Genomic DNA, 27,703 nt, shown 5'->3' on the forward strand with positions numbered 1-27,703 from the left:
TCTTGTTTTTCCCCCTTTCACTTGTCGTCAATAACAATGTTTCAGAACAGTGAAAATGTTTATTTTGTACACGTTTGTAGTGTTTGTATCATTTTGCTACTTGATCCATTAGTGCTAATAACTATAGTACCAAACATTCTCATTAACTTGACCTATTTATTCTTAATTATTAAGAATTAAGAAAGCCTAATAAATGACCAAGACAGCCGTCGTTGACGAAAATCTGTTGGTAAAATGAAGAGTAACTATAGAAGTCTCCATAATGTTCCATATGTTTAGTTAAAAATGTGCTGAAATTACTATCTACAGATGGCTCACGTTTGATATTGTCGTCTGTTTGTTTTTGTGCACCATTTACAAAGACATGAAAAAGGAGGGGGAAAAGGTCCTCACCAAGTCTTTTTCTTCTTCCTAGTAATTGACGCTAATTTCTGATGCTTATTATTGTGTAATGAATTGCATCAAGTTAAATCACACCCCATTAGCTTGAATTATGGCATTTTCTTTTGTCACAAAATGTCTTTGCTTTACCTTTCTGTTCTGCAATCATAGATTGACCCTTATCATGGACACACAAAATGCATGCAACACACACACACACACACACACACACACACACAGACATAGACACATATTACTGCAAACACACACACTGGCACACATTGATATATGTAAACCAGTTCATTCTTTATTGGCTTAAGTTGCTTTTTTAAAAAACTAAACTGGTCTGTAATTGTTGTCCACTAATTGTGTTGTTGAAGCTAAAGAGTAGACTGTCAAGTTTTGAGTGTAAATTCTGCCAAAACAAGTGATGTATACTTCAAGAAAATAAGAAAAGTTAGCACTGTAGTCTCTGGTATTTACTGGCCAATATCTTAGGATGGTTTAAGTGGCTGCTGTCACATGGTCTAAACCTCCTGATCACTACATGATTGGACTGTTCAAAGGTAGTCTTTTTTCACTGCCTTTCCAGCTCAGAGAAGAAAGTGTGTGTGTGTGGGTGTGGGTCATGCAGGGAAGTTCCTTCCCAGCGATGTCGGCAGCAAACGCCATCAGTCAGGCTAACAACAGACCACTGCCTATATTAAAAATATTAGAGATTAGACTGTCACTCTCACTTAGCTGGTTTCTGTTTTTGTGGACCTGAAAAAAATGTGAGAGGCTAATCAATGGCTTTTTTGTCTTTAGTGTGAAAAGCAATACTGTAAATTTCATGGAAAAGTTTTGGTTTTGACTGCAGAGTGACCTAGTCTTTAATGCTCGGAGGAGTTCCTTTGGTGTACTAAGAGGTCACTGTGAGCTACAATTAAATCTGTAGCTCAGGGTTTCACCAAGAAGCAGTTCTGTATTGTGGAAATACTCACTTCTGATTTGTTCGTTTGCCTTGAAGGAGCATGAGATACACAAGCATGTAACAAGATTAGCGCTGATATCCTGGCTCGAATCCCATATTACACACAGGGACCTGCACTCACACATACACATACTCTTACACACTTGCTCTTACTGTTCTAAATTGTCTCACTGTCGCTTGCTATTAACACATGCTCTGTATTCCTCTCCTCTTTTTCTTTCTTTCATACGGCCTTATTTTGCCACTTGTTTTTTCCCCATCTCATTCCAAAACCTCCACGTAAAAATACAGAAAAATAAAAGAATTGGAGAAAAAAAAGTCAGGCAAGCAAAATACATGTGGCATCCATCTTTAGGGTAAGCAGTGAAATGGAGCCTCCCTCGTGCCTTTGCTGGCCCACCGGTGCCGCTTGTGGAGTGGCGGACCCCACGCTAGTTGGAATGGTACACTCTAGAGCCCCTTTCCCCCGCCAACAGCTTGGTACCTCCCTTTACCCTCATACTCACTCTCGCCTATACCATGGCAGTGCACCTGTGCATACCTGTGTCGTCCTATGCCCGGCCGTGTTGTTTTGAGTGATATATGGTGAGTTGTAAAAGTGTTTTGAGTTGCGGTGGTCGCCAGCTCATTAGAGTCGGTTCAGTGCTCAGGCTTCAGAGGACCCCCCCTCCCCATTCTCTGTACCAAATGCCTAATTTGAACGTATAATAAACATCCCGTTTTCACTTAGTAGAACTGTTATTACCACTTTACTATTTAACTGCATATCCATATAACAGATTAGCCAGTTTCTCAGTCAAAAGCTGTGGTTAACTTGATGACTGCCTGAAAACAGAGTTTTTTTTTTTTAAGACAATGTATAACAGAGATTGCTACAAGTCAAGCTGTTTTGGATCAGTGTTTACTCAGTGTCTGAAAAGCAGATTTGAGGGGATGGGCACAAACCTCTGGGTTTGGTGTGTGTGAGAGTTGTTTATTTGGGCCAAGACCGTTAGTGCTGCGCTGCCCTCATTGTTTCACTGCTGATATGTTGAAGACATCTCAGTCTTATTTAGGAAGCTGCTCGTTAAGATGGCTTTAATGCTTGAAAGTGGACTAAATGAGTCAATCTGTTATTGTTGTGGGCTGTTAAAGTGCGCTGTTGTTGTCAGATTTGTACCATGAAGTACAGACCTGAATGTTCTCGCTGGTCACTACCTATTACTCTCCCTCTCTCTCTCGCTCCCTCCCGCTTACACCCACACACACACACACACACACACACACCCACACACACACACACACACACACACACACACACACACACACACCCACACACACCCACACACACACACACACACACACACACACACACCCACCCACACACACACACACACGTACGTCCCTATACTCCTCCATATTTTCTTGTCATTTTTCTTCGACGTATTTGTAAAACTTTCTTTTGCATTCTCTCACTCCCTCTGTCCACCACACCCCCCCCCCCCCCCCCCACTCGCTCTTTTTTTACTCGTTCTGTCTGTAACGCCTCTCCAGAGGGGCCCAGTGTAAGGGGTGGCTGTCCTCCCTCGTGGTGTGTTAGTGAGAGGGAGAGAGCATGCAGAAAGGGGCTGAGGGGAGGGGAGGGGGGGGTTGTTGGATGTGGAGCATAGGACACAGGACCCCCCGCCCCCATTCCCCCACCCTCTCCACATTGAGCGAGGAAGGAGGGAGGAGAGAGTGGGAGCATGCGCTGCTCACACCGTGTCACTCATGTTTGCATGTGATAGGTGGACCAAGAGATGTGTGAATGCAGAGAAAGGGAGCTGGAAAGAGAGAGAGAGAGAAAGAAAGACGAAAAAGGAGAAACAGATCTAGACAGATAGTTTGATCAAACACAGTGCTAGCTCAGGCTTGTGAAAGTCTGGTCTATGTTTTCAGTCTTACTCTTTCACTTTCTTTTCACTTTCTTTGAGGCTTTTTGGTCTCATTCTTTCACTACTTGCTTTTCACTCTTACACTGCTTTCCCTTTCTCCCTCTTTTCTTCTATTTTCCCAAAACACTCTCTGTACTTTAACCTTTTACTTGCCCTTGTTCTCTTTTTTTTTCCACTGCCTGTGTCTGTGACAAAAAGCAAAACTTATAAAATTGGAGCCCTGCTATTCCGCTATATGGTGGGTTGATAGGCCTCTTACTGGATTTGTTTTGAAAGCCTGGTTTCAGTATGACGGTGGTTGGATGTACCCAGCATGGGACTGGCAGTGTTTACAGACAGGCAGCGGTGTTTGTAGAGGCTATGAGTTGTCTGCATAGCTCATTAAAGGGCCAAATAGGTGCCCCCCCTGTGAATCTGCGAAGGCTTGAGTTTGTGCCGTGCAGAAACGGGGCTTGTAGTCTGGCTAAAAGGGGCCCTGCCTGTTGTTTTGGAGCGAGATGGCGAGAGTTCAGCATTGTTGGAGTTCAGCTGAGGTCTTGCTGATTTTATGTGTGTTCTGGACGCAGGATGACCCAGCCAGCGGTATGCGTTACAACGTATTGCCTTGTGTTCTCCCCTTCTTCTCCTCTTGTCTCACTTGCTCTATCTCTCTCTTGCATTACTACTTTTTCCCATATCACTCTCTGTCTCTCTCTCTCTCTCTCTCTCTCTCTCTCTAAGGGAAAGACACGTTTTGGAGCCCTTTGTGAGATTGCGTCATGTGATGTGTGAGGAAGTTCCTTGGACAGTTCAGGATTATGCTTCTTTTACTGTGTTGTTTCCCCTCTCCCTCTTCTTTTTAGCACTTTTATGGCGTCGCTCATCATTCCTTCACAGGCTCTGTATGTTCGCATGCGGTCACTAACTCATCGCAAGCATTCCTGACGTGTGAATCGGTCTCTGCCTGTCTGTGTGCAGTTATGTCTAATGACTGCTTATAAAAACCCTCTCATCATCTCTCCTCTCCTTCTCCCTCTCTATCCCTCGTTTTCTCTCCGTCTCTGTCTACTTCGCCCTTCCACTTGTTCTATAATCATCATTTACCTCTTTAAATGCCAGCTGGAAACTGCCATAGCCTCATCTGGCTGAATAGAATTCCTTTTATTGTTACCCGAAATGTTCACCTTGTAGTTTTTTGCTTCTTACCTACCACAGTTTTGTTCTGTTAATCGCTATGTTAATTCTGCCTTCTATGGATGTCCTCGTCCATAGGAACCAACACCATAACTGTGGAATTATAGGACATCTGATGCAACCCACTCTTTAGAACCCATGTATTCTTTTTACACAGTAGTGATGTCATATCCTGTATGGAGTAACCATGGCTACATCCTTGAGCGAGAACACTGTGCCCTGCTATAGCGTAAACACGGCAGCCAGATATAGAGATCTAGCTAATTTCTAAGGAGTGATGATTGGTAGAGCATCAACGATGACACCTTAGTGACCGCATGGGTTCAAAAGAAGACCAATGAAGCCCAGTGTGTTCCAACTCAAATGTAATCCACATGCTTCTGGTCAGCCAACACCCAAATTAACCAAGGATCGGGTCAGTACACGGAGATGGCAAAACAAACACTGGTATAGTTCTGCAGTACAGAATTTGGGACACCTTAGATATGTTAAGAGAGCCTTAAACTAGGTCTGTGTTCACTGAGCTGTAATCAGAAACTCAAAGCCTCAGCTTTAGGATTATGCAACACTGGATAGATAGATTTATTAATCTCATAGTATATCAAGTGGAAGAACATACAAGCTGATCTGCGTTTGTCACTGCTCAGAGTGTTTGCGTGCTTGCTCACTGGCTCTGTGGGTGAAGGGTCAGACTCCTGAACTCTGGCACAGATACAACAGGCCTGCAGCCATACCATATATTAGCCATTATATGGAGTCAACATGGCATAGAACATCATGTTTTGCGCTGTGATGAATTTTGAGGATGGCAATAGAAGCTGAGCAGCTAGGCTAGGCTAAGGTAAAATAAGCTAATTCATGGCAATGCAATTTCTTCTGTCTTATTTGGAATTTTCCACTTTCTACACAGAACACTTTTGGTAAAATATGGCACATTTGGTCATTGATAAAATGTGTAATGAATAGGGTCTGCTTGAGGTCAGTCTTTCATGGGTTGCTGTACTTTTGCCATGCAGTAGCAATTTACATGCAGATTTCTCCTTACACACACACACACACACACACACACACACACATTGCAATACAGGTCTTACCATTGAGTAAGAGTAGCTAGCCAGCCATTTTACTCTCCATGCTTTCCTTGTAGTGGGAGGTCCTGTTTAGAATTTCAGAAACTAAATGTATGTTTAGTTTCTGAAAGCTGTTCATAGTTATGGAGGAGGAATATGCACAATAATATCAGTTCAAAAACTGAAAAAAGTTATCATCATCATTATCATCATTATCATCATCGGCAGATATGAACATGTCTGGTAATATGTCTGGCTTATGCGGTTTGAGGGAAGCATTATACAAATCTGTTTAAGTAGGAGAAGATTTACATTTGTATTTGAAGCTGTTGAAGTGGTAAAAACCACTTGTTCTATATTTTGCATCTAGTTCAACTGTCACATATTTTACATTTAATAAAAAATATTGTTTTAAATTTGTATGCAATAGTTAGGCCATTTCAAAAAGAATAATAGCTAATTATTCTTTTTGAATAATTACAGGAGAGATATGATGTTCCCTTTAAAAAAAAAAAAATGTATCAGTATTGCATTTGCAACTGGCCATAATCGGAAAATTCAACAGCACGTATCTCTGTTTTGGAGTAATTTGAGATCTGTCCTGGTCCATTTTTGGGGCCATTTCATCCTCGGTAGGTAGGCCTCACCCATGTCATTTCACTGTTACAGTAAGTCGGTGGTAGAGCCACTCACGTTCCCCCTCTCGTGTTCCTGCATGGGTCATGCTCTGTTACGGCGCCCTGTATCCCTCTGTAGCTCTGCTTCCGGAATCCAGAACACTGGACCATTGTGAGTGACCCGGAATGGCGGAATATTGGAATGTCAGAAAAGCTGCCGACAGGGTCGCAGAGAGATTCCCTCCGAGTTTGCTCCCACTCGGCTCGCTTCGGTCTGAAAACAGAGTGGGCAGGGACGTCCTCTCACTGACCAGAGGCCCCAACCGCAAAGCCCCTCGCCCCCCACCTCCCTTCAGAGAGGGGCAGCATCAGAAAACAAAACAGCTGAACGAGCTCATAAATGAGGCCTCTCTCTGAACTCCCAGCACTGAGAGAGATCTGGGGTTTAGATTGGTATTTCACCAACAGTGCCCGGCGTGGCTTAAGCAGTACTGTTTTTATTAGAGGTTGCAGTCTGTATTGAAAGTGGGCCTGACTTTAAAGAATGGACAGTACATGTGTATTTTTCCATGTCTTGTGTGTTATGCAAATTTTTTGACTCACTCAGTGGAATTTTTTTTTTCAGTTGCTATTTACTGTGGTGCGTTGGCTTGTACTGTGGAAAGCAAATCTGTGAAGCCATTTAGTAGGAACACCAATAGCCTCCTATAAGCATGTTTATTTGTCTTTATCTTTATTTAGCGATCTTTAGTTACAGGATTAATCAGACTATTGGGGCTATAAGGCTATACGTATATTTCAGATGGGTTAAATTACAGTAGGTGTTGAACATTTGTGAGAAATTTGTTATTGAAATTGGCCAAATTTGCCAAGTTTATACAAAGCCATGTAATCTGAAATGAAAATATATTTGATTTATTACAGTATCACTGGAAATTGTAGATGCAGTACCAGTGTATAGTTGGAAGTGGAAGGGTGTTAATAAAATTGTATGGGAACACATTAACTCTGAAGGGCTCACAGATTTCCATGTCATCCTGTTCTGTTGCAAGTTGATCATAAACTAACTAGCCTACAGCAAAACACAGCAAATCATCCTGCCAGAATTAACCTGGGATGCCATTGTGACTTAAAGCTTAACATCACATGGAAATCCTAACCCTTTGAGGGAGTGTATGGGGGATCACTTAAAAATAATGCCAGACCTGACAAAATCCCTCAACACTGAGGCCCACGCACCAATGAGCTGCCACAGTAGGCAGTTGAACGGACCCTGCCACTGTGAAGGACACTGTGCAGTTGTGCGCCTGTAATGAAATGCTGACTCAAGCAGCGTCCATGTTGTCCTCAGCTGTCCTCGCCGCGGCCCGCATCTTAAAAGCATTCGGTTTTGTCGCTGTTCTGACAAATGGCCAGGAGAATGACCTCTGCCCAATTAACCGAGATATGGCAGCAGTAGTGATACCTCAGTGTTGGAGTAGGTGCAGCTTTGTTAACAGCCTAATTGCAGCCGCAGATAGCGACAGACGCGGCTGCTTATTGACAAGGTTTAGGCTTGTAGAAAGGCCACATAGGGTCTTGTGCTATAAAGATAACAATCTCGGTTCAGTGTGGATCTCCGCAATAAAGCTGTGCATTGTTTCCTTTTAACATATACTTGGATCTTGGGTGGAGGACCTTGCATATCATTAAAAAAAGCGCGAAAAACAGAATTCCATTCCAGTCTGCAGACTTAACTCACGAGGCTCTTAGAGCTCCTGTGATCTTGCATGTGTGTCATCAGCAGGTAATCTCTTGCCATACATTTCAAGTCACACTGACACTGCTAGGCCCACCAGTAATCCTCTCAGACCAACTGCGTAACCAAATCTGTTTACTGCCCTGTACCATTTCTGTTACTGCCCCTACTCCGCCAACAGTGTTTTTGCTTTCTCTCAGTAATAGCCTAATTTATAATTGAAAGCACAGCTGTCATTGTTGGACTTTGCACGTAATAGACTGATTTATTATTTAGAATACCTCTGTTTACGGTCAGGCCTTTTCATGTTTAACAGTCTGTCACGATCGAATCCGATCCTTGTTGTGATTGTGTGAGTAATTGAGCACTGCCTAGCAAGTATGTCCGTCGGCGCATTTGTTTGTGTTTGTGTGAGTGTGTGAGCGGAGGAGGAGTGTATGTCCTTATGCTTAAACAGTGTTTGTTATCAATGTGCTAAGCCTCTCCCTTCACTATTCACGTTGGACACCATTCATCTGAATGAAATTAATCCAACAAACAAATGCGTTGGCAGCAGTCACACAAACTCTCCACCACATGGCCTCGAGTCCCACAAACTCAATACCGCAGTAGCATGTGTTTGCTCTGAGCAAGGGCCAGCTAATTGGCTTTGGCTCAAGTGCCATACACAGACACAGTAAGGAGTGAAGTGGCTTGAAACATCGGCTGAGGGCCAGATAACACGCGAGGGAAGCACCACAATGTGGGGCTTTCGCCCTTTTTTTCCTCTATCTTTTTTTTTTCTTTCTATTAGATATACACTCATCCCTCTGTGTTTTTTTCTGAGACAAAAGCAAACTGCTCGCAAAACATTTACATTGTCTGCCTTATTCTCCTGGCCTTCTCTCGACCTTTCGGCCCTTTTGAGCTGTGGCCCCTATGGAATGCCAGGAGGCGAGGTTTCCTGCCTGGGCCCCCAACAGCCCTATATGGAGGTTACATAGTGTGTATATGACCTGCTGTACAGTATGGGGCCTACGCAGACCGGAAGATGCAATCTGTGTTTAGCCTACAAAAGCAAACACGAGCCCCCTTTTTCCCATGAATTCTTCCCGATTCTCTTCTGAACCTGGAATTCTGAATGAAAACAGGAAAGTCATGACATCAGAACCATGCCAGAGGTGTATTTATTTTGCTTGTGCTATTCCTGTTTGTGCATGATGTCCAGCTAAGTGGGTTTGATCCACAGCTCAGCCGCTCAGAATCTTACTCCATGGAAAAAAAAAAGCATAACGATCATATCAAGAATCGTATCGTCAGCACACGTACAGTATGCTCCATACAGAGAAGCTTGCAACTAAAGGTTATTGAACTACTGTTGCATTCATCACCTCTGCAATCTGGATCTAATCACATTGTAAAAGTAAGCATTGCAACATTTTTCCATCACAAAGACCTTATCAAAAAAGCACGTAAAATAATATTTTCGACTTTGCGCTGCATTAGCAGCATCATCATTAGTATTTAGTAACAGGTTTATGATTTGATTACCTTGCACCTTGTGGGCACTGGGCCACTTGTTAATGATTGCATCTCTATTTGAATATATAATAGACTTGGCTGTGAGGTTTGTTCTTTTTTATTATATGAATGAGTGACCAATATTATAGTGGTTAAATTCTGATGGTGAAAAAATACAAAAAACGCGCACATCCAGATCCAAACAGGTGCTGGACCCAAAAATTTCAGTAATAAAAAATGACGTTAGTCCGCACACTGAAATGTCTGAAGAAGGGCATTCAGCCCGAAACGTCACATGTGGTGATTAAATCTTTTTTATAAGGAGTTTTCAGTGTGCGGACTAACGTCATTTTTTATTACTAAATTCTGATGGTGAACTTCAACCTGGTGGCCTGCTATGCCACCAAGAACTCTTTTATTTTCTCAACTGAACAGAAGTCAGATCTGTCCCTGTGTTTTGTTGTGGTTCAGGCCTGTCAGAGGCATATGATGCATTGCGTTTATGCAAGTGGTTTGTAAGCAGTGGAGCTACTTGATGTTAGATAATGAATTGGTGACACTCAGGCACCGGTCCAATGACCACATAGCTTTTTTTTTTATTCCTTAATCCCAAATCAAATATTTCAGCACTGTGAAATATTTTCTTGTCACCACCGAAGAAAAAGCTTCATGTCTACCACATGGACTCTACCACATGGATTGATTTTTCTCGTCATTACACAGGACATTTATCATTGGGGGCCAAGCAGCGAAGCTGCGAGGCACCATTAGTGATTATTCTACCTATTCCTATTATTGGGGACCAAGCAGCGAAGCTGCTAAGGCACCCATTGTGTTTCTATGTTTTGTTATTATTATTACGCTTCCGTCATTGAAGTCAATGGCAGCCCATAGAACCGTCAAGGTGAAAAGTTGAAATTTGGCAAACTGATTGGGGACAGTCACATGATTAATTTCACCAAGTTTCATACCGGCACCTTGAGCGCTCTTGCGCCAACAACAGTCCAAAGTTGGACGTGCGTTCACGCACGTAACTTTTGACCCGTTCACCTGATTGTCAAAAATCAGGTATTGTTAGAATCATTGGACCAAGCCGACGCACCCTATGACGTAATTTTCCGCCATTTTGAATTTAATCAAAAACACCTAAAAGTTTTCACAGGTCACAAAGTTTGTCCGATTGACACCAAACTTGACACACATAATCTTCAGTCCAAGCCTCAAAAAAGTTATCCCTTTTTGTCTTCAAACCTAAAACCGTTCGCCCGTAACAGCCAATCAGCGAAGCCACCAAACAGGAAGTGAAGGGATATCTCCGCAATGCTTTCACGTATCAAAACCAAACTCAGGACCCAATTAGGAGGAGGCTCAAGAAATTTGGTAAATTTTGACCACTGTGTGGTGCTATAATCACAGGAAGTAGGCTCATATCTCAGCAATGCTTACACATATCTAAACCAAACTTGGTACATGAACTTGAGACCCCATCCTGAGGACGCACAATGAATTTGGTGACCTTCAACCACTAGGGGGCACTTGGGATAGCTCATATCTCAGTAACGCCTTTACGTATCAAAACCAAACTTGGTATATGGACTCAGGACCCGATCCTGAGGACGCAAAATACATTTGGTGTACTTTGACCACTAGGGGCGCTATAATTAGGAAGACTTTCTCGTATTGACACCAAACTTACGTTGTACGTTGATTCGTGAACACATCCTAAGGACCCACAATACATTTGGTGACGTTTGGCCACTAGGGGCGGTATGATTAGCACTTTCACCTATCACAACCAAACTTGGGACTACATCCTGAGGATGCAAAATTAATTTGGTGTGCTTTGACCACTAGGGGCACTATATTTATTAACACTTTCACCGATTTAAACTAAACTTGGTATGTGGAGTCATGACCCCATATTAAGACTGCATAATTATTTTGGTGACCTTTCACCACTAGGGGTGCTATAATTATTAACACTTTCACCGATTTAAACCAAACTTAGTATGTGGTCTTAGGAGTACATCTTGAGGACACACAATAAATTCGGTGACCTTTGAATCCAGTCCAGTCCAATCCAATCCAATCAAGTCCAATCCATTCCAATCTAACACAACACAGTCAAGTCCAGTCTAGTCCAATCCAATCCCAACTTCTGCTCAACTGCTTACTTGCTTGGCCCCCTCCATTGCTGCTTGCAGCTATATTTATTATGCAACTTTCTTCCGCAATGAGAGTCTATGGCAGCCCATAGAACCGTACAGTAAAAAGTTGTAAAATTTGGCACATTGATTCGGGACAGTATAATAATTAATTTGACCAAGTTTTATGCCTGAACCACAGACAGCCTAGCGCCACCAATGGGTCAAAGTTGACATTGCATCCATGCAATTAACTTTTGAACCGTATGCCCGATTTTGAATATCGCAACATATTTGGAAGCCTTGGACTAAGCCAAGTTAACGCACTGCATGACGTCAATTTCCGCCATGATGGATCTTCTGCCATATTGGATTTCATCAAAAACACTTAAAGCGATGGTTCGGAGTAATTTCACCCTAGGGTCCTTTGCACCATGACCCCGAGCCAAACACCCTGGTTGAGTAGCGCTGTCAGAAACTAATGACGTTCTGCAGTCGTAATGGAACCAACTTTTATCTCGTAAATTACCCCACTAATAATGCCCTGAATGGTACGAAACTTCTACAGTAGTACAACTATGACCTTTAGTCCAATAACGAGGCATTAGAAAGTATGTAAGTGCACCAGGAGTTTTAAGGAGTTTATTTAAATAACACTTGCCTCTGCATCTGCTACTATACCACTGCGTCGACGTTTCTTGGGAAAAGCCCGTGAAAGTCCTGGCAGGAAGCATGCGTAAGGATGTAGATCCAGGAATGCACTAATATTTGGTTCGTAGTCCAGTTTGCAACAATTATTAGTTAACACTAAGTTGTGAACACTTCGGAAAAAAATATTAAAAACTGGATATACCAAAAAACGTTGATGTAATCGCTTCCTGCCAGGACTTTTACGGCTTTTCCCAAATCACGGAAGAAACGTCAAAACCAGAAGTATCAAAACGTCAAAACCAGAAGTATCAAAACCAAACTCGGTACATGGGCTTAGGACCCAATTAGGAGGAGGCTCAATAAATTTGATGACTTTTGACCACTATGGGGGCGCTATAATCACAGGAAGTAGGCTCCTATCTCAGCAACGGTTTCACATGTCAAAACCAAACTTGGTACTTGGACTTGGGACCCCATCCTGAAGATGCACAATAAATTTGGTGTCTTTTGACCACTAGGGGGGCGCTATAATCACAGGAAGTCGGCTCATATCTCAGCAACAATTTCATATATAGAAACCAAACTTGGTGTATGGACTTGTGACCCAATCCTGAGGACACACGATACATTTGGTGACCTTCAACCACTAGGGGGGTGCTAGAGATACAGGAAGTAAGCTCATATCTCAGCAACGTACTTGGGACCCCACGGTGAGGACGCACAATACGTTTGGTGAACTTTTACCACTAGGGGCGCTATAATTAGCAAGACTTTCTCGTATGAACACCAAACTTGGTACGTGGACTCATGAACACATCCTGAGGACCTACAATAAATTTGGTGACGTTTGAACAATAGGGGTGCCATAATTAACAACACTTTCACCTATCAAAACTAAACTTGGTATGTGGACTTAGGAGCACATCTCAAGGACACACAATCAATTTGTTGTGCTTTGACCACTAGTTACACTATAATCACAGGAAGTAGGGTCATATTTCAGCAATACTTTCACATATAGAAACCAAATTTAGTATATGGACTTGGGACCCTATTTTGAGGACACACAATAAATTTACCAACTTTCGACCACTAGGGGGGTGCGAGAGTTACAGGGTTTTAGCTCATATATTAGCAATGCTTTCACATAGGGAAACAAACTTGGTTCATAGACTCGGGACCACATCCTGTGGACGCACAATAAATTAAGTGACCATTGACCACAAGGGGCATTATAATTAGCAACACTTTCTCATATTGACACCAAACTTGGTACGTGGACTTTTGACCACATCCTGAGGACGCACAGTAAATTTAGTGATGTTTGACCATTAGGGACAGGGCCGTATTAACCAATGGATTTTCAATGGGACAGATACAATGACAGAACTTGGAATTTGGAGAAATGGAAAGCAGAGGACAGATACAATGAAAGAATTTGAAGTTTGGAGAACTGAAAAAAGCAGAGTACATATTCAATGACAGAACTTTGAAATCAGAGGACAGATATAATGAAAGAACTTGAAGTTTGGAGGAATGGAAAGCAGAGGACAGATACAATGAAAGAATGAGTTTGGAGAAACATTTGTGCTCAGGTGTCTATGATCTGTTGATCCAGCACTGACTAGGGACGCCATAATTCAGTATCCTGATGGCTTGTGGATAGAAACTGTCACAATGTCTTATGTAACGACCATGAATTCCATGACAACTCATGCTTATTTGCTTGGCCCCCTCATTGCCGCTTGCGGCTATATTATTTTGTATGTTTTTAGTTTAGGTTTGTTTTTAGTTTAGCATACTTCAGCCTTAATTTGCATACATGGGCTGTGAATACATTGAATTAGCCTAGCTGATCACCTGACACTAGCTCAGTGTCAGCAGACTCTGTTCCTGGGACTACTCTAGCTTTTCAGTTCCATGATGAGGAAGGAATGCTGTCGGTACTGGCGTTCTTAATGCTTGCCGACATTAGTGGATTACGTAGTCTCGTTATTCCCTCAAGGTTCTGAGCTCGACTCGGGAGATTGGCGAAGAGACAGGGTATGTCTACAGATGGCCTACACGGCTACTCTGAAATCGAAATTCATTTTTTTTTGTCAGGGAAAAGTCATGGAATTTTACATTTGACTTGGAAGAGCTGGAATCTGAGCTTTCAGGCAGCTAGCATAGTAGCATTTATCCACTGAGATTCTTTGAGTAGGCTAGTGCTTTTGTCCTGTTTTTTTTTTTTTTTATATATAAACTTTTATATAAAATATGACTAATGCCCAATTCACTGTGAGTTATTGTGAAAATAAAACATTCATAATCCAGACAGAAGGTACAATAGATGAAGGGTACGTAGGCTAACTTTTAACGTGTCCGTTTCTTGTCTGAAGACAATGGTCACTGTACTGAAGATGAGTCTGACTGCTCTTGTCTAGCCTAACATTTAGATGCATGAAGCATGAACATGAGGTTGTGGATTTGGATATCTTGCCCTGTCTGTACTTTCTTGGCAGGCAGATGTGCTTAGTAATTACAAGTTGAGCGAATAGTTGGTCATCTGTGCCTCTGCTGGGTGGCTGACAATGTTCTGTTAGTGCTACTCTCATCATAACTATATATTTTGCCCAGTCCTTTTATAAAGACGAATACAGGGTTCTCAGGGATGGATTACTGCACGGGCCTACCGGGCCCAGGCCCAGGGGCCCAAGGGGTCAGGGGGCCCTGAAGCCCAAGCGTTTGCATGTAATCATTGCCTCAATATCAACACATCAGGATGTAGGCTATGAATCTGATTGAATTTAGTATTGGCCATCCCCAGAATGCACCAGAATACAGGAAATCACATCAAACAAATTAAACATTTTCTGGGGGAGGACCCCCAAACCCCACCTCCCACATATACGACCATAAGTGGGGGGCCCTTAATACATCTGGGCCCAGGGGCCCGAAAGTTCCTAATCCGCCCATGAGGGTTCTGCTGGAAAAAGAGTGAACAGATGCTTCCTTAGGAGTCAGTTTAGTGTTTTTGTTTTCACCGTGTAGCTTGTGTATAGCTGCAAATTATGATGGTCACGAGTTGGTCGAAAAAGAAACCTAAAAGCTGGTGGCTAATAGACCCAAATGAATGCAACTCTGCTCTTGGATTATTAGGCCTAATTATACACCTGTGTTTATGAAGTTATGATGTTTTTCTGCTGCATCACAGGTCTGTTGAAGGCTCTCAGCTAGGGAACAGTGATTTAGGGTTCCATTAGCACTTAGTAAATTATTTAGCATGTTACAAAATCATGTCACTTGTGATTTGTGGTCTTGGATTAGTTGAAGTCAATCAGTGCTGTTGTTCTGGAGTCTCACTTTTCACCTTTTGTCTTGCCCTCTTCAACTCTCTCTCTTCTTCCATCCCTCTCTCCCATACCAGCCCTCGCTCCAGAGTCTTCTTTTCTTTTCTTTCTTCTCTTCTCTTCCTTTCTTTCCCCTCTTCTGTTGTTTTCCCCGCCACTTCTCTTTTTTCCTTTGCTGGAGAGGAACGCGAATCTGAGGAGAGGCTTTGTGTTGGTCAGTGATTGTGTGTTTACGCGGCGAGCTCTGAAGCTTGCAGGCTGCTTTCTCCCCCCTCACACACACACACACACACACACACACACACACACACCACTCCTGCCCCTAAAACCAGCCCACTTTGGTGAAAAGTGATATTCCAAGAACACACTGCAGTCCAATCAAAGCCAGACCCCTCATTGGCATGGGAACGGAGGGGTTTTTCCACTTTTCATACATGAGGGCTACATTCCGCACCTTCATACCTGTACTGCCTTCATATGCAGGCCACCAGGTAGTCTCCCCGTGTTGTGGTTCAGCCCAACAGGCCCACTCATGAGAGGCGGTTTATTGAGTATTCCAAGAGATGTGAACGAGAGAGAGAGAGAGAGAGAGGGAGAGAGTGACCAAAGAACTGCAATTGCTGGCTCAACTCTTTAGCCAAGGATTATAAGCCTTGATGGAGCCGTTGCAAATCCCTTGCAAATGATCTTATCACTCTTTCTTGCTCCCTCTCTGTGTGTATCTCTCTCTCTCTCTCTCTCTCTCTCTCTCTCTCTCTCTCTCTCTCCGTCTTTCTCTCTTTCTCACACTCTCTCTCTCTCTCCCTCAGTGATGGAGATGGCTGTGAGTACCTCTACACAGGCGTTGGACGAGTTTGACAGGAATGTCCCTCGGATATGCGGCGTGTGTGGCGACAAGGCCACCGGATTCCACTTTAATGCCATGACCTGTGAAGGGTGCAAGGGCTTCTTCAGGTAAAACTCATATGCACGCACACACACACACACACACCCACACACACCCATTCATGAGCTTCTTAGAATTCTTACATAAGGCTCACTAACAATCAAGCGATTTTATTATTTCTTCATCAGACATGATCGACATGATCAACCATAGACCATATCACAGGATGCTTTCAAGACATAGTTACATATGCATAGTTACATAGTCCCCCACACTAGCCTCGACCTGTTTAGACCGACAGGCTTTGTGAGGTGTACACACCCATCTACACACGCACGCACGCACGCACGCACGCACGCACGCACGCCCACACACACACGCACACACACACGCACACACACGCACACGCACACACACGCCCACACGCACACACACGCACACAGATACTCCCACACATGCACACACATACCTAACACACAATTTATGCATCTATTGTGTTGTAAAGGCCCCTTTGCTGACAGATGGAGCTGTTTGCACAGTGAGGGTCAGCGAGGTTGACTGGGTGTGTGTGTTAATGCTCAGCGTTCCGACCTTTCCTCCCAATCGAACACTCCGTAACTGTGCGTCCATCCGCCTGTCCCACCGGCCACGCTGCTCACTGTCCTTTAGAAAGACAGCCCCCTATCCTATCCCCCTTACACCAACACTCATTTATGCAACGCTTTACTCACTGTTGACTAAAGATTTTGAGCTGTGTTGTAATGTCATGTTTATGTTTCAGTCGTAAAATCCAGTGATTTAGTGAAGGCCCATCAGGTCAAAACCTGTTCTTGCCCTTGACCCTTGACATGTTTTTGTTGTGATCCCTCAGGTGTTTCTCCAGTTCTTTAGTTGGTTTCTTTATTAGTAGACGTTGCTTCCGGTCTGAGATGGAGGCCTAAAATGACAAAAAAAAAAAGACTAATAAAAGCAAAGCTCAATATGTTTTGTATTCATACTACATGATGAAAATGGAAATGGGCTGGGCCCAGCCCTCAGCACTCTCTTACTCTGTTTTCATCTCCTTCTCTCCTTCCCCTGTCTCTCTCTCTATCCCTCCCTCCTCCAGGCGTAGCATGAAGCGCAAGGCCACTTTCACCTGTCCTTTTAATGGGAGCTGCAACATCACCAAGGACAACCGCCGCCACTGCCAAGCCTGTCGCCTGAAGCGCTGTGTGGAGATTGGCATGATGAAAGAGTGTATGTGTCCCTGACTTATTTTTTTTTTAAATCCTTCTCTCCTACTAGGGCTGTCCCGAATGCTATTGTTTGATCTCCAATGATTTTGTAGTTGTTAAAAGTGAATATTCAGAGCTTCGTTCATGTACATAGCTAGCTATCCTTTGTAAGGTAGGACATTGAAACTCAGCAGGGGTAGCCTATAAGGCTAAGTTTAAGATGTGGCATACTGAAAACGCTTAATGCCCTAGCTCAGAGTTTCACAAACCTTTCCAAGCTGGGTCCCCCCCAAACCTTTCTACAGTACATGAAGACCCCTCTGACCCTGTTTGGTGCCACCCCCACTATATCTAGATGGTTTGGTAGATATGTAATAGCAACTACTAGGCCTACTACTACTACTGTTATAGGGCATGGTGGTGCACTGACTCCTCCTTAGTTTTTCCAATTCTGCAATTTCAGTTCTACTTATCCCAGTACAATCTCAATGCCCAAAGACTTGATGTCCCCATGCACTAAATCCGCTTGGACCTCATTATCGATTGCAACTATATTGGTTATTATTATGACCGCCAAGCTAGTGAAGTTCATATAGGTTAAGTCAGACTTTTTTTTTCCTGGAATTTTTTATTTTTTTTGACCGGGCTGCACAAAACTTGTTGAGCATGTAGCCCCACAAGGATGACACGGAACCATTGATTTTCATTTTGATCTGTCGCCCACTAGTTGGACACAGTTTTCTGTGAATCTCCAGAACTGTAGGGCCTAGGATGACCACATTTTTTTTGTATGTTGGTCTCAAGGGGTCATGTCAACCCATCCCATATCCACTCATTTGAGGTATAGCGCTTCGCAGGTGTCTTTGGCTGACATGTTCGAAACTGCACGTAATTTGAAGTGTAAGATCATTATGACACCCTCTGAAGGCATGCCAAGTTTCGTGGAATTCCGTACATTGGGGGCCATACGATAAATGAATGTCTACATTTAGTGACCATTCACTACGCACACACACACCCATAAACACACACATACACACACACACATAAAGATGCGCACACACACACACACACACACACAAACACAGACACACATAAATGCACACACACAAACACAGATACACAGACACACATAAACGCACACAAACACACAGGTATGCACATACTCGCACACACATGCATATATACACACACACATAAACCCACACACATACACATGTACGCACACAGACAGACATACACACACAGTACATATGCACACAAACAGGCACACGCATAAACACACATGCATGCTCACACACATACACACCCATGCCCTACGCGCATTACCGCAATACCGCGGTCACGTGACCCCTACCGCGGGTCTGAGCTCGTCACAGTCATCCCCACAAAAAACAAATAATCTGTGAAACATTTGGGGGATTCGACTTTGACGTTTTCAACCATGACATATGCACAATTCCGGGTTGAAAACTTCTCAGAGATAATCACGTTACTGTATGCAGTCAGCTTAGACGTCTGCAGGTGGCTAGCCTACATGAAGTCGAATCCCCCTATAATTGGCCTGGACATTGTGCACGTAGTAGGCCTATGTAATGTCATGATGTGTAATGTGATGATGAACCATCTTATGACATTGATACTCAGAGAACCATAGTTACATTAAGTAGGCTAACCCTCTGTTTTCAAAACAAAACTTCAAAACTTATCATCAAAAGATGAAGCAAACCCGACCTTTCGCGTTTGTCGTGTTGGGGAGCGCAATGTTCCAACATTCCATTTGTTTACTATGCGAGAGTAGGGAAGAACTGGCACAATCGTAACACTTTTCTATTCTCTCCGTTCAAACTCGATTTACACAAAGCTGTTAAACGTGAAAGCTGTGAAATTTGTCCAGAAAGGATTAATGTTTAGTTTGTTAAGAATTTAACTTAACAGCAACATGTAAGTCTAGGCTAGCCTAGGACTTGCCTTTGTTACAACCTGAGGCAGCCATTAAAATGTGCGGTAGCCTACCGTTGTAACATTCGCATATTAGATAGATAGATAGATAGATAGATTCAAAAATGTACACACACTCATTTACAGACACAAAAGTTGCAAGAGTAGGGGATGGAGACATTGACAAGCGTAAGTTATTTTTACGGAGAGAATGTGCAGGACTGAGTGGTCATATTTTTGTGCCGTTTTGCGATACATCTAGTTATTGATATTATTATTATTAGTAGTAGTAGTAGTAACAGTGTTGTATAAAGTATCCGAAACCCACACTTTTACTTGAGTGAAAGTACAGATATTTGATCAGAAAATTACTTAAGTCAAAGTAAAAGTAATACCACTTAAAGGTGCTCTAAGCAATGTTGGGTAATGTCACTTCTGTTGACATTCAAACAAAACCGAGAGCAAGCTCGCTACTCCCTCATCCTCCCTCTTGTGCAATGGAAACTCTCCTAAACACGCATTCGTTGGTGATTGGCGGGAACGGTTTGTTATGTTTTTATGTTTTTTAGCTTAGAAACAGCGTAACATCGCTTAGAGTAAAAGTCCTAAAGCATCTATTATTTACAGTACTTAAGTAGCTCATTATAAAACATACTTTACAACCTTTCGAGGCCAGGTGGGGTGACCCCCTGCCTTAAAGCTGCAGTTGGCAAGTCTGACAGATTAAGGAGACAAAGGAAACTCTCATGCCCCTCCCCCACTACCACCGAGCACCCTCTCATCGAGTTCATGCTCGTCAGTGCGCACCAGACTTCACCAGACTTCACCAGACTGTGATTGACAGTCAGATCTCACACAGCCCTGCTCTGATTGGACCAGAAGAACCGGGAGCTGTGGATTTTTGCAACACAAATAACAGGCTCTAGATGGAGTTAGAAGTGCAGGGTTTTTTCTAAAACCGGCTGATTTATGTTTTTCTGTTGGAGCATAGTGTCGGTTTCAGTGAATATGATCAAAAAAATCTTGCCAGAACGCAGTCAGAACTTTAAACAGGCTATTAAATTCATGCAGTACCTTCAAACTTTGTGACTACACTATATGCACAATGTCTTCGAAGCCTGAACAAAAGCGTGGCAGCCATTCATTTTTCACTGTTGCTTCGGCCGATAGTCATTTTTAGCAAACACGATGTAAAAATGTTCTACCATAACAAGGTTCTGATCAAGGTGGGGCATTATGTATTTGAATAGGCCTAACTATCTGGTTTCCTGATGAAAGGCTCTTCATATACAGTAGGCCTATTTTTTTTTGTAGTGGTAGTGGTAGAGGTTAGCCTGGGTTTTCCCATGCTGTCTTGCACACGATTTTATTTACGCTGCTAGGAAGCCTGGATTCCATGGACTTAGTTCTCAATGAGATGAGGTCTGACGTTAGCCAGGCTAGGTAGAGGTTAGTAGTCGTCGGTTATTATTGCCATCATTCTGTAGGCATTCCAATTCTGTACATGGCATGGTAATAATCAGTTCAGTGTGATGTGAAACAAGTATATTTCAAAGCTGTTAAATTCTCTGTTTAATTTTGTATATACAATAAGCTTTTCCTGTATTTCAAGAGATGTTTTGCTGTGCGTTGCATTGCAGACAGAATGATCCATAACAATGTGGACGTCAATTCTGATGTAGCCTTAATAGTGCAAATAACTCGAGTCTGGCCTAGCTGAATACAAATCAAATATTCCTGAGTAATATCTACTTAATGTTATCAGACTAAGCTATTTAAAATGACATTTGATAAATGCATAATGTTTTATTACTATACTGAGCCAATTGCAACGCAATCTCGTTCAAATACGCCTCATGTATAGCTAGATTGACATTAAAGGAAAACTGACAACTGTCAGCATGAATGAAAAAAATCTAGCTCGAGTTGGGGACCCTCTACTCACTACCACGTAAGTGCAATGTTGTTTGGAACTGTAGCGGCTTTTGTAGCGGCGAAATAATATGCCCTTCTCACTTCCACACTAACGAGCTTTGACTAAAAACGGTAACAACGAACTTTCTCAAAACACATCCGAATGACATGATTTGGATGTCAACTCAACGTATGTACTCCCAATCATCCGTAAATCGATCTAAAGTGCATTTTACTCCGGGTAATTCCTTTAAAGGCACACTATGCAGGTTTTTTAGCTTAATATGTAAGTTTTTTAGCTTCATTTACCTTCATTTAACAGCATTAGAGTCATTGGAATGGTTATATGACTTTTTTCGGGTTGAATGGTGGCCGTCTCGCTTCCCCCTAGCGCCTGTGAGCGGAAAAACCACCCTTGCAACTGTGGGCCGGCGGGGCGACGGCCTCAGTGTCAGGAAGTATAACGAGTGAAACGAATTGCTTTACTTTTACTTGCTGAAAACTATAATATAACTTCAGCTTCACTGGCAACTGAAAAAGAAGTGCTAGTTTAAAGCCACTTTTCAAGGAAAGGTTTATGACTCACTTCACACCCAAACGTATGGTCAAACTTATGCTGAACTGTTACGAACAAAGTGTGATATCAGAAACTCAAACTGAAATGCTTTAGGTTTTAGGCAAAAAAATAAAATAAAATAAATAAATATCCAAATCCCAAAAGTAAAAACCAAATGATAATGATTCTAGCTCAAGCAACATGTGTAAAAGACTTGACTTGACTTTGACTTGATATTCATGACTTGAGACTCGAGTCAAACGATTTGAAATTACTTGACTTTTTTAATAGATATCTTTTGTAACTTAACAATTTTACTAAAATCATTTGAGAAAATCTGCTTAGTTGATTGAGTGCTATTGCATGCATCATGCGAGCGAACCTGCCATTGTTATCAAGTTACGCGACACACCACTAGCAAGTGCCAGATCTACCTTCATACCAAAAAATAATAAAAGTTTGGGTACACAGATGAGGTATCTGACAACTCAAAGAAGAAATGAACAGCAATCTGCAAGGTGTGCAGTGTGCAAATTAGCGACTTATCTGTCAGAAGACAGAAGTCATGGTAGAAACCTAATGTCAAGTGTTCGACATGCTTTTTTAGGATATTAGATAAAAATTTGTGATGGCTACATGAAAGATTTTCATGTCTAAATTAGGGCTGGGACAACGCATCGACGTAATCGATGATGTTGACGCAAAAAATACGTCGACACAAAATATGCGCGTCGATTCGTCAGACCCAAAACACCCGCCAGAGTGTAGTAGCAACGCGAGTGGGTAAATAGCAAGCATATAACGTGTGCCGCCAAATATTTTTAATTGTACACCTTCAGTGTTTCCCATACGTTGACTAATCTCTGGAGGGGTACCACGAAATCAAAACCGGCCGTCACACATTGATGTTCTATGTTGTACTATTTAAATTAAAGATGAGATAAAATCCTTTCATTGAGCTGCGTGTTTTACGCACACAGCCTTTCCTTGCCCCATCCACTCTTTCTCATAACAAGCCCGCTGCCCCTCCTCTGCATGTGCATTTAACAAAATATTCATTCACGATTGTTGAAGGATTGTTGTTGCCACATAGAAACATTGCATAGAACATGGCTGGCTAAATTGCTATTAAATCCGCTTAGCATCGTGACCATGCTGCACAAATTTGTTCAAAACTGCTGCATTAAAGTTAACTCTGCTAAGGTCTTATCACAACATAGTACATTGAGGAGACTAAACTAAGTTATGCAATCAAGCAGTATCTCAAAGCTAACGTTAGAGTACTGTTTGGATGCCGAGTTTAGCATGCTTACTTACAGCTCCTTGTCAATTTCGTTACTCATGCAGGGCTCATTTTATTGACTCTGACACTGAATGTTTGCAAAATCTCCATGTAAATGGAAAAGTGTTTTCCAAGACTTAAAAGTGATTGTCCCAAGGAGAAGTACGGAACGTTATTTGAACTAACTAGGCTATGTATGAATTGCTCAATCAGCAGCCTTTTAACTGTGTTGTTAGTGTTACAATTGCAAGGGTTTCCTCACGAACTCTTAAAGTGACAGGCACTAAGTGAGCTTTGTTGAATGCTACCTCTGACTAAGAATGCATTACTTTGCACTTGTATAGTCTTTTACTTAGAAATTTTAAGAGCAAGAAACATATTGCAATGTTAAGGAATTCATGGTTTTCCATTCAGATATGTAAATCAACGTGCATAAATTGCTATTAGTCAATTAATGGGGAGATAATCGAATCGAATTGAAAAAATAAATCATTAGATTAATCGATGCATCGAAAAAATAATCACTAGATTAATCGTTTAAAAAATAATCGTTTATCCCAGCCCTAGTCTAAATATAATCCTGATTTATATGATAGCAAAAATGTTGGCAATTTAAGGCAATGTAGCCTAAAGTAAGCCGCTCTTTAGTAGTAGGCTAGTAACAACAATCAGTAAGTAAACTGCCAGTAATCAGCATAGAAAAGTTTTAGCTTACTTCACATGTTAGGCATATGCATAATATTATAAGTTAGCAACGAGGGGTCTGAAACCTCTTTCCTATATCTTTTGCAACTCTAGTGTCTCACCGTTGTGCTTATCAAACTTCAGCAGTGACATCGACAGTAGCCTCTGATTGATTTATTAGTTAATTTTTTTTTTCAACGTTATTTGGGCTGATAGGGTTGCCAATTCAGGCTGGGTCCCTGGAGATGATAGGTGTAACTTGAATTGTTTGAATACATTTTCATGATTTGATGTAGCCTATTGTTTGAGGCATATTGAAATGATAATATGCTATTTTATAATAGGTCTACTTGAAATACATTTATTTTTATTCATATACATCTTATATACATCTTATTTTATAAAATTCAGACGTTCAGATGTGGCTTAAATGCAATGCCTTTTAAGTAATGAGTAGCAAAAAATGACTTGGACTCGCTTGAGACTTGAAGGTTAAGACTTGAGACATGCTTGTGACTTGCACATGTGTGACTTACTCCCACCTCTGCTGAACAGCCAATTATTTGGATAATAAAGGCTTTTTAGGGCTGTATTTTGCACCCTGCCGCATGGCGTAAAACTCGTTTCCCACCGGGCGCAAACTTTAATTCCTTATTTTGCATGTTTATTTTTTGTGCGCACATGAAAGTTTCACGTGAGCACATGAAACTAAACTTTAGATTTTATTTTGCTCATGTCCCCTTAGCCTCCTTCAAATGCGCCGTTGAATGTCAAAATAACGATGCATTTATTTGACATCGCGCTTTGCGCCGTCAAAGGGAATGACAGATGTCATTCTCATTGGTTTAAATGATGTTACGTCCCAAACACACCCATGACTGATTAAAAAAACCTAGGAACACCTTGTTGCGCCATGCGCTCGACAATTGATAACGAAAACACTCCCATTGTGGACTGGACATTCTACTAAATTTGAATAAGCTTTTGACGAGTGACGATGCGCTTTAGACGGTCATGATAGGGCCCTTAACCTTTTTTAAAGAGTGCATTGGATTTCCTTTTTTCTACAGCCAAGTATTTGGATCTAGCCATATTTCATATTTCTTTCTTTCTTTCTAACCTGTATTTCTTCTTACTCACCTTTTCGCATCCGCTCCAATCTGGGGTTTCACTTCCTTTCATGATGAGGGGTTGCTCTGAGGAACCCTTTGAATAGTAGACATTTGGTTGTAACTGACACCTTGCTGTAAGGCTTTTGCTCAAACTTGGAGGGTCTAATCAGCATCCTTCTTTTCCTTGTTATCTCTGATTAGCTGATTCCTGGAATTTATGGAGTGTCTTAAAGGCTATGATTTAAAGGTTCCAAAAAGGCTCTACATCCCTTTACTCCAGGCTTCAAACATAAGGCACCACTCTCTCTCTCTCTCTCTCTCTCTCTCTCTCTCTCTCTCTCTCTGTGTGTTTGTGTGTGTGTGTGTGTGTGCGTGTGCACGCGCATGTGTATGTGTGTTTTTTTGTATGCATGCATATATGTGTGCATGCGTGTGCATGTACGTGTGTGGATCAGAGCCCACAGCATGCTTTTCTTAAAGCATCTAGCAGAATGGGTTAGCCTAGCCTGTAGTGGACAGAGGGTTATATTCAGCTGCAAAAACTCTTCTACTGGCCTGGAGACACCTGTGGTTACTGCAAAACCAACTTTGGCAAGACTTGAGTCACCTTTGTTTGCTTTCACCTCAAGCAAACACAAGGTGCTCTTTCCTTTTTTGTGTTAAATCCGGATATTGTTGCCTTTGTGTGTGTCTGCAAGTGTATGTGGTGTGTATTTTAGCAGTGTACATTCCTGACATTGTCTTGATAGAGACAGAGAGCATCTGTGTGTGTGTGTGTGTGTGTGTGTGAGTGTACACCGAAGGAATTTTTCAGGGCTTTTAAAGCAACACCAAAGAACTTTTCCTTTGTCGCACGCACGCTATTTGTTTATCCAGCTCCGGCTTTGCAAATAACGATGTCCACAGACAAGGTAGAATATGTTGCATGATTTTATGAAAGTATGTATTGCGACATCATGCAAGTCAAATTTGTAGTTTGTTATGTCTCATTCCATCTAACTACAGATCCGCTACCCGATCTGGCAAACTTACATAGTGCGGTTATAGCCGATAGAGGGCCGCAAAGCGAATGCAGAAGTGCCGTTCACCCTGTTACGAGTTGATGAACCACTGAAACAATTTTGGAAACATTATTTTAAGGTACAAAAAACTCTTTGGTGTTGCTTTAAAGCAAAGTGTGTGTGTGTGTGTGTGTCTGTCTGTCTCTCTGTCTCTCTGTCTTTGTCTGCATGTATGTGTGAGTGAAGTTCTCGATTATTTCTTCCATCCCCCACCAAACGGACGATAGCATTAAGTGAAAACAACTGATTTCCCCCAGCCGTCACCACGACAACGGCAGGAACAGTACGGCAGTGTGCTCTCCATGGCGGGGTCAATGCGTCAGTTAGTTACCTGTTAGCGCTGCTCTGCTCTCGCCTCTTCATCCACATCTCAGCGGGAGCGCTAACCTGAGAATTGGTGTTAGTGTCTGACCTCTCACACACACACACACACACACACACACACACACACACACACACTCATTGTTGTTGGCACACTTTTACACAATACACACTCACTTTTTCAGAAGTTGTGTACTGTTTTTGTCAGAGGTAACACTCGTAATAGGATAGTCTGCACTGTCAGTAATAGCTTCCAAAATAGGGTTTTCTTGGAAAAGTCTGTTTAGTAGATGCCAGGCAGGGAAATGTTTCTCTTTAACATTCTTCCCATCATACAATCTTTTTTCCCCCTTCTATTTATGCTTTGTCTCTTGCGCTCTCTCTTTGTCACTCTCTAACTGGGTATTCTTCATGCTTGTATTTGCATCTGTCTGTGTATCTGCTGTCAGTCTCACTTACTTATTATTTCTGTCTGTCTGTCTGTCTCTCTGTCTCTGTCAGTCTGCTCTGCTGTTAGTCTATTTTTTGTCAATTTTAGTCCAGCCCAGTGCAAGTGGATAGCTCTCTCTATTCCTGCCTTGTCGATTAGTCGGTTTTCTTTAACACTTTAGCCCAGTCTAAACCACCTCTTTTGTCTTTTTGATATCAGTCATCCTGACAGACGAGGAAGTCCAGCGCAAGAAGGACCTGATCCAGCGACGTAAAGAGGAGGAGGCTCTCCGCGAGGCCCAGCGCCCACGCTTGACGGATGAGCAGCAGAACCTCATCTCCTCGCTGGTGGAGGCGCACCACAAGACCTACGACGACTCCTACACCGACTTTGCGCGCTTCAGGGTGACTCTTTCGTCCTCATTTTCCCCCTATTTCTGTCAGATCCTTCTTTGTCTCTCCCACACAGGCGTACGTCATATACTGTACATTTACACACCCACACGTGTGCATGACTTTATATAGGCTACAGGAAATGTGTCCGCTTGCCAACAAATCTACCCTGAGCTCCTGTCAATTAATGGTTGCACAGTTTTATTACAAGGCTTGCTAGGGCTTACACCGACCTCACGATTCGATTTGTATCACAATTTTTGACCCACGGTTCGAAACGAGCCTCAATTATTTTTTTTTTATTTATTTATTTTTTTTTTGGGTGGGGGGGTTAGACATTTTATTAAATAACATTTTAATAGCCTACCTTAGAACACCAGAGGATTACAATATAATATACTATAATATATCTGTA

General features: G+C 42.2%; 1 protein-coding gene across 3 annotated transcripts in view; it reads left to right on the top strand.

Moving 5' to 3' along the window:
- The window catches only part of LOC121707193 (vitamin D3 receptor B), a 47,233-nt gene that overhangs the window by 1,790 nt on the left and 17,740 nt on the right, over positions 1–27,703 (top strand). For all 3 annotated transcript variants that reach the window (XM_042089557.1, XM_042089555.1, XM_042089556.1), the window contains 3 exons: positions 16,302–16,446; positions 17,487–17,617; positions 27,116–27,300. In XM_042089557.1, coding sequence (XP_041945491.1) covers positions 16,304–16,446; positions 17,487–17,617; positions 27,116–27,300 — 459 coding nt within the window. In that variant the 5' untranslated portion in view covers positions 16,302–16,303. The remainder of the gene's footprint in view (positions 1–16,301; positions 16,447–17,486; positions 17,618–27,115; positions 27,301–27,703) is intronic.

Source organism: Alosa sapidissima, chromosome 4, assembly GCF_018492685.1.
Source record: "Alosa sapidissima isolate fAloSap1 chromosome 4, fAloSap1.pri, whole genome shotgun sequence".
NCBI lineage: Eukaryota > Metazoa > Chordata > Actinopteri > Clupeiformes > Clupeidae > Alosa > Alosa sapidissima.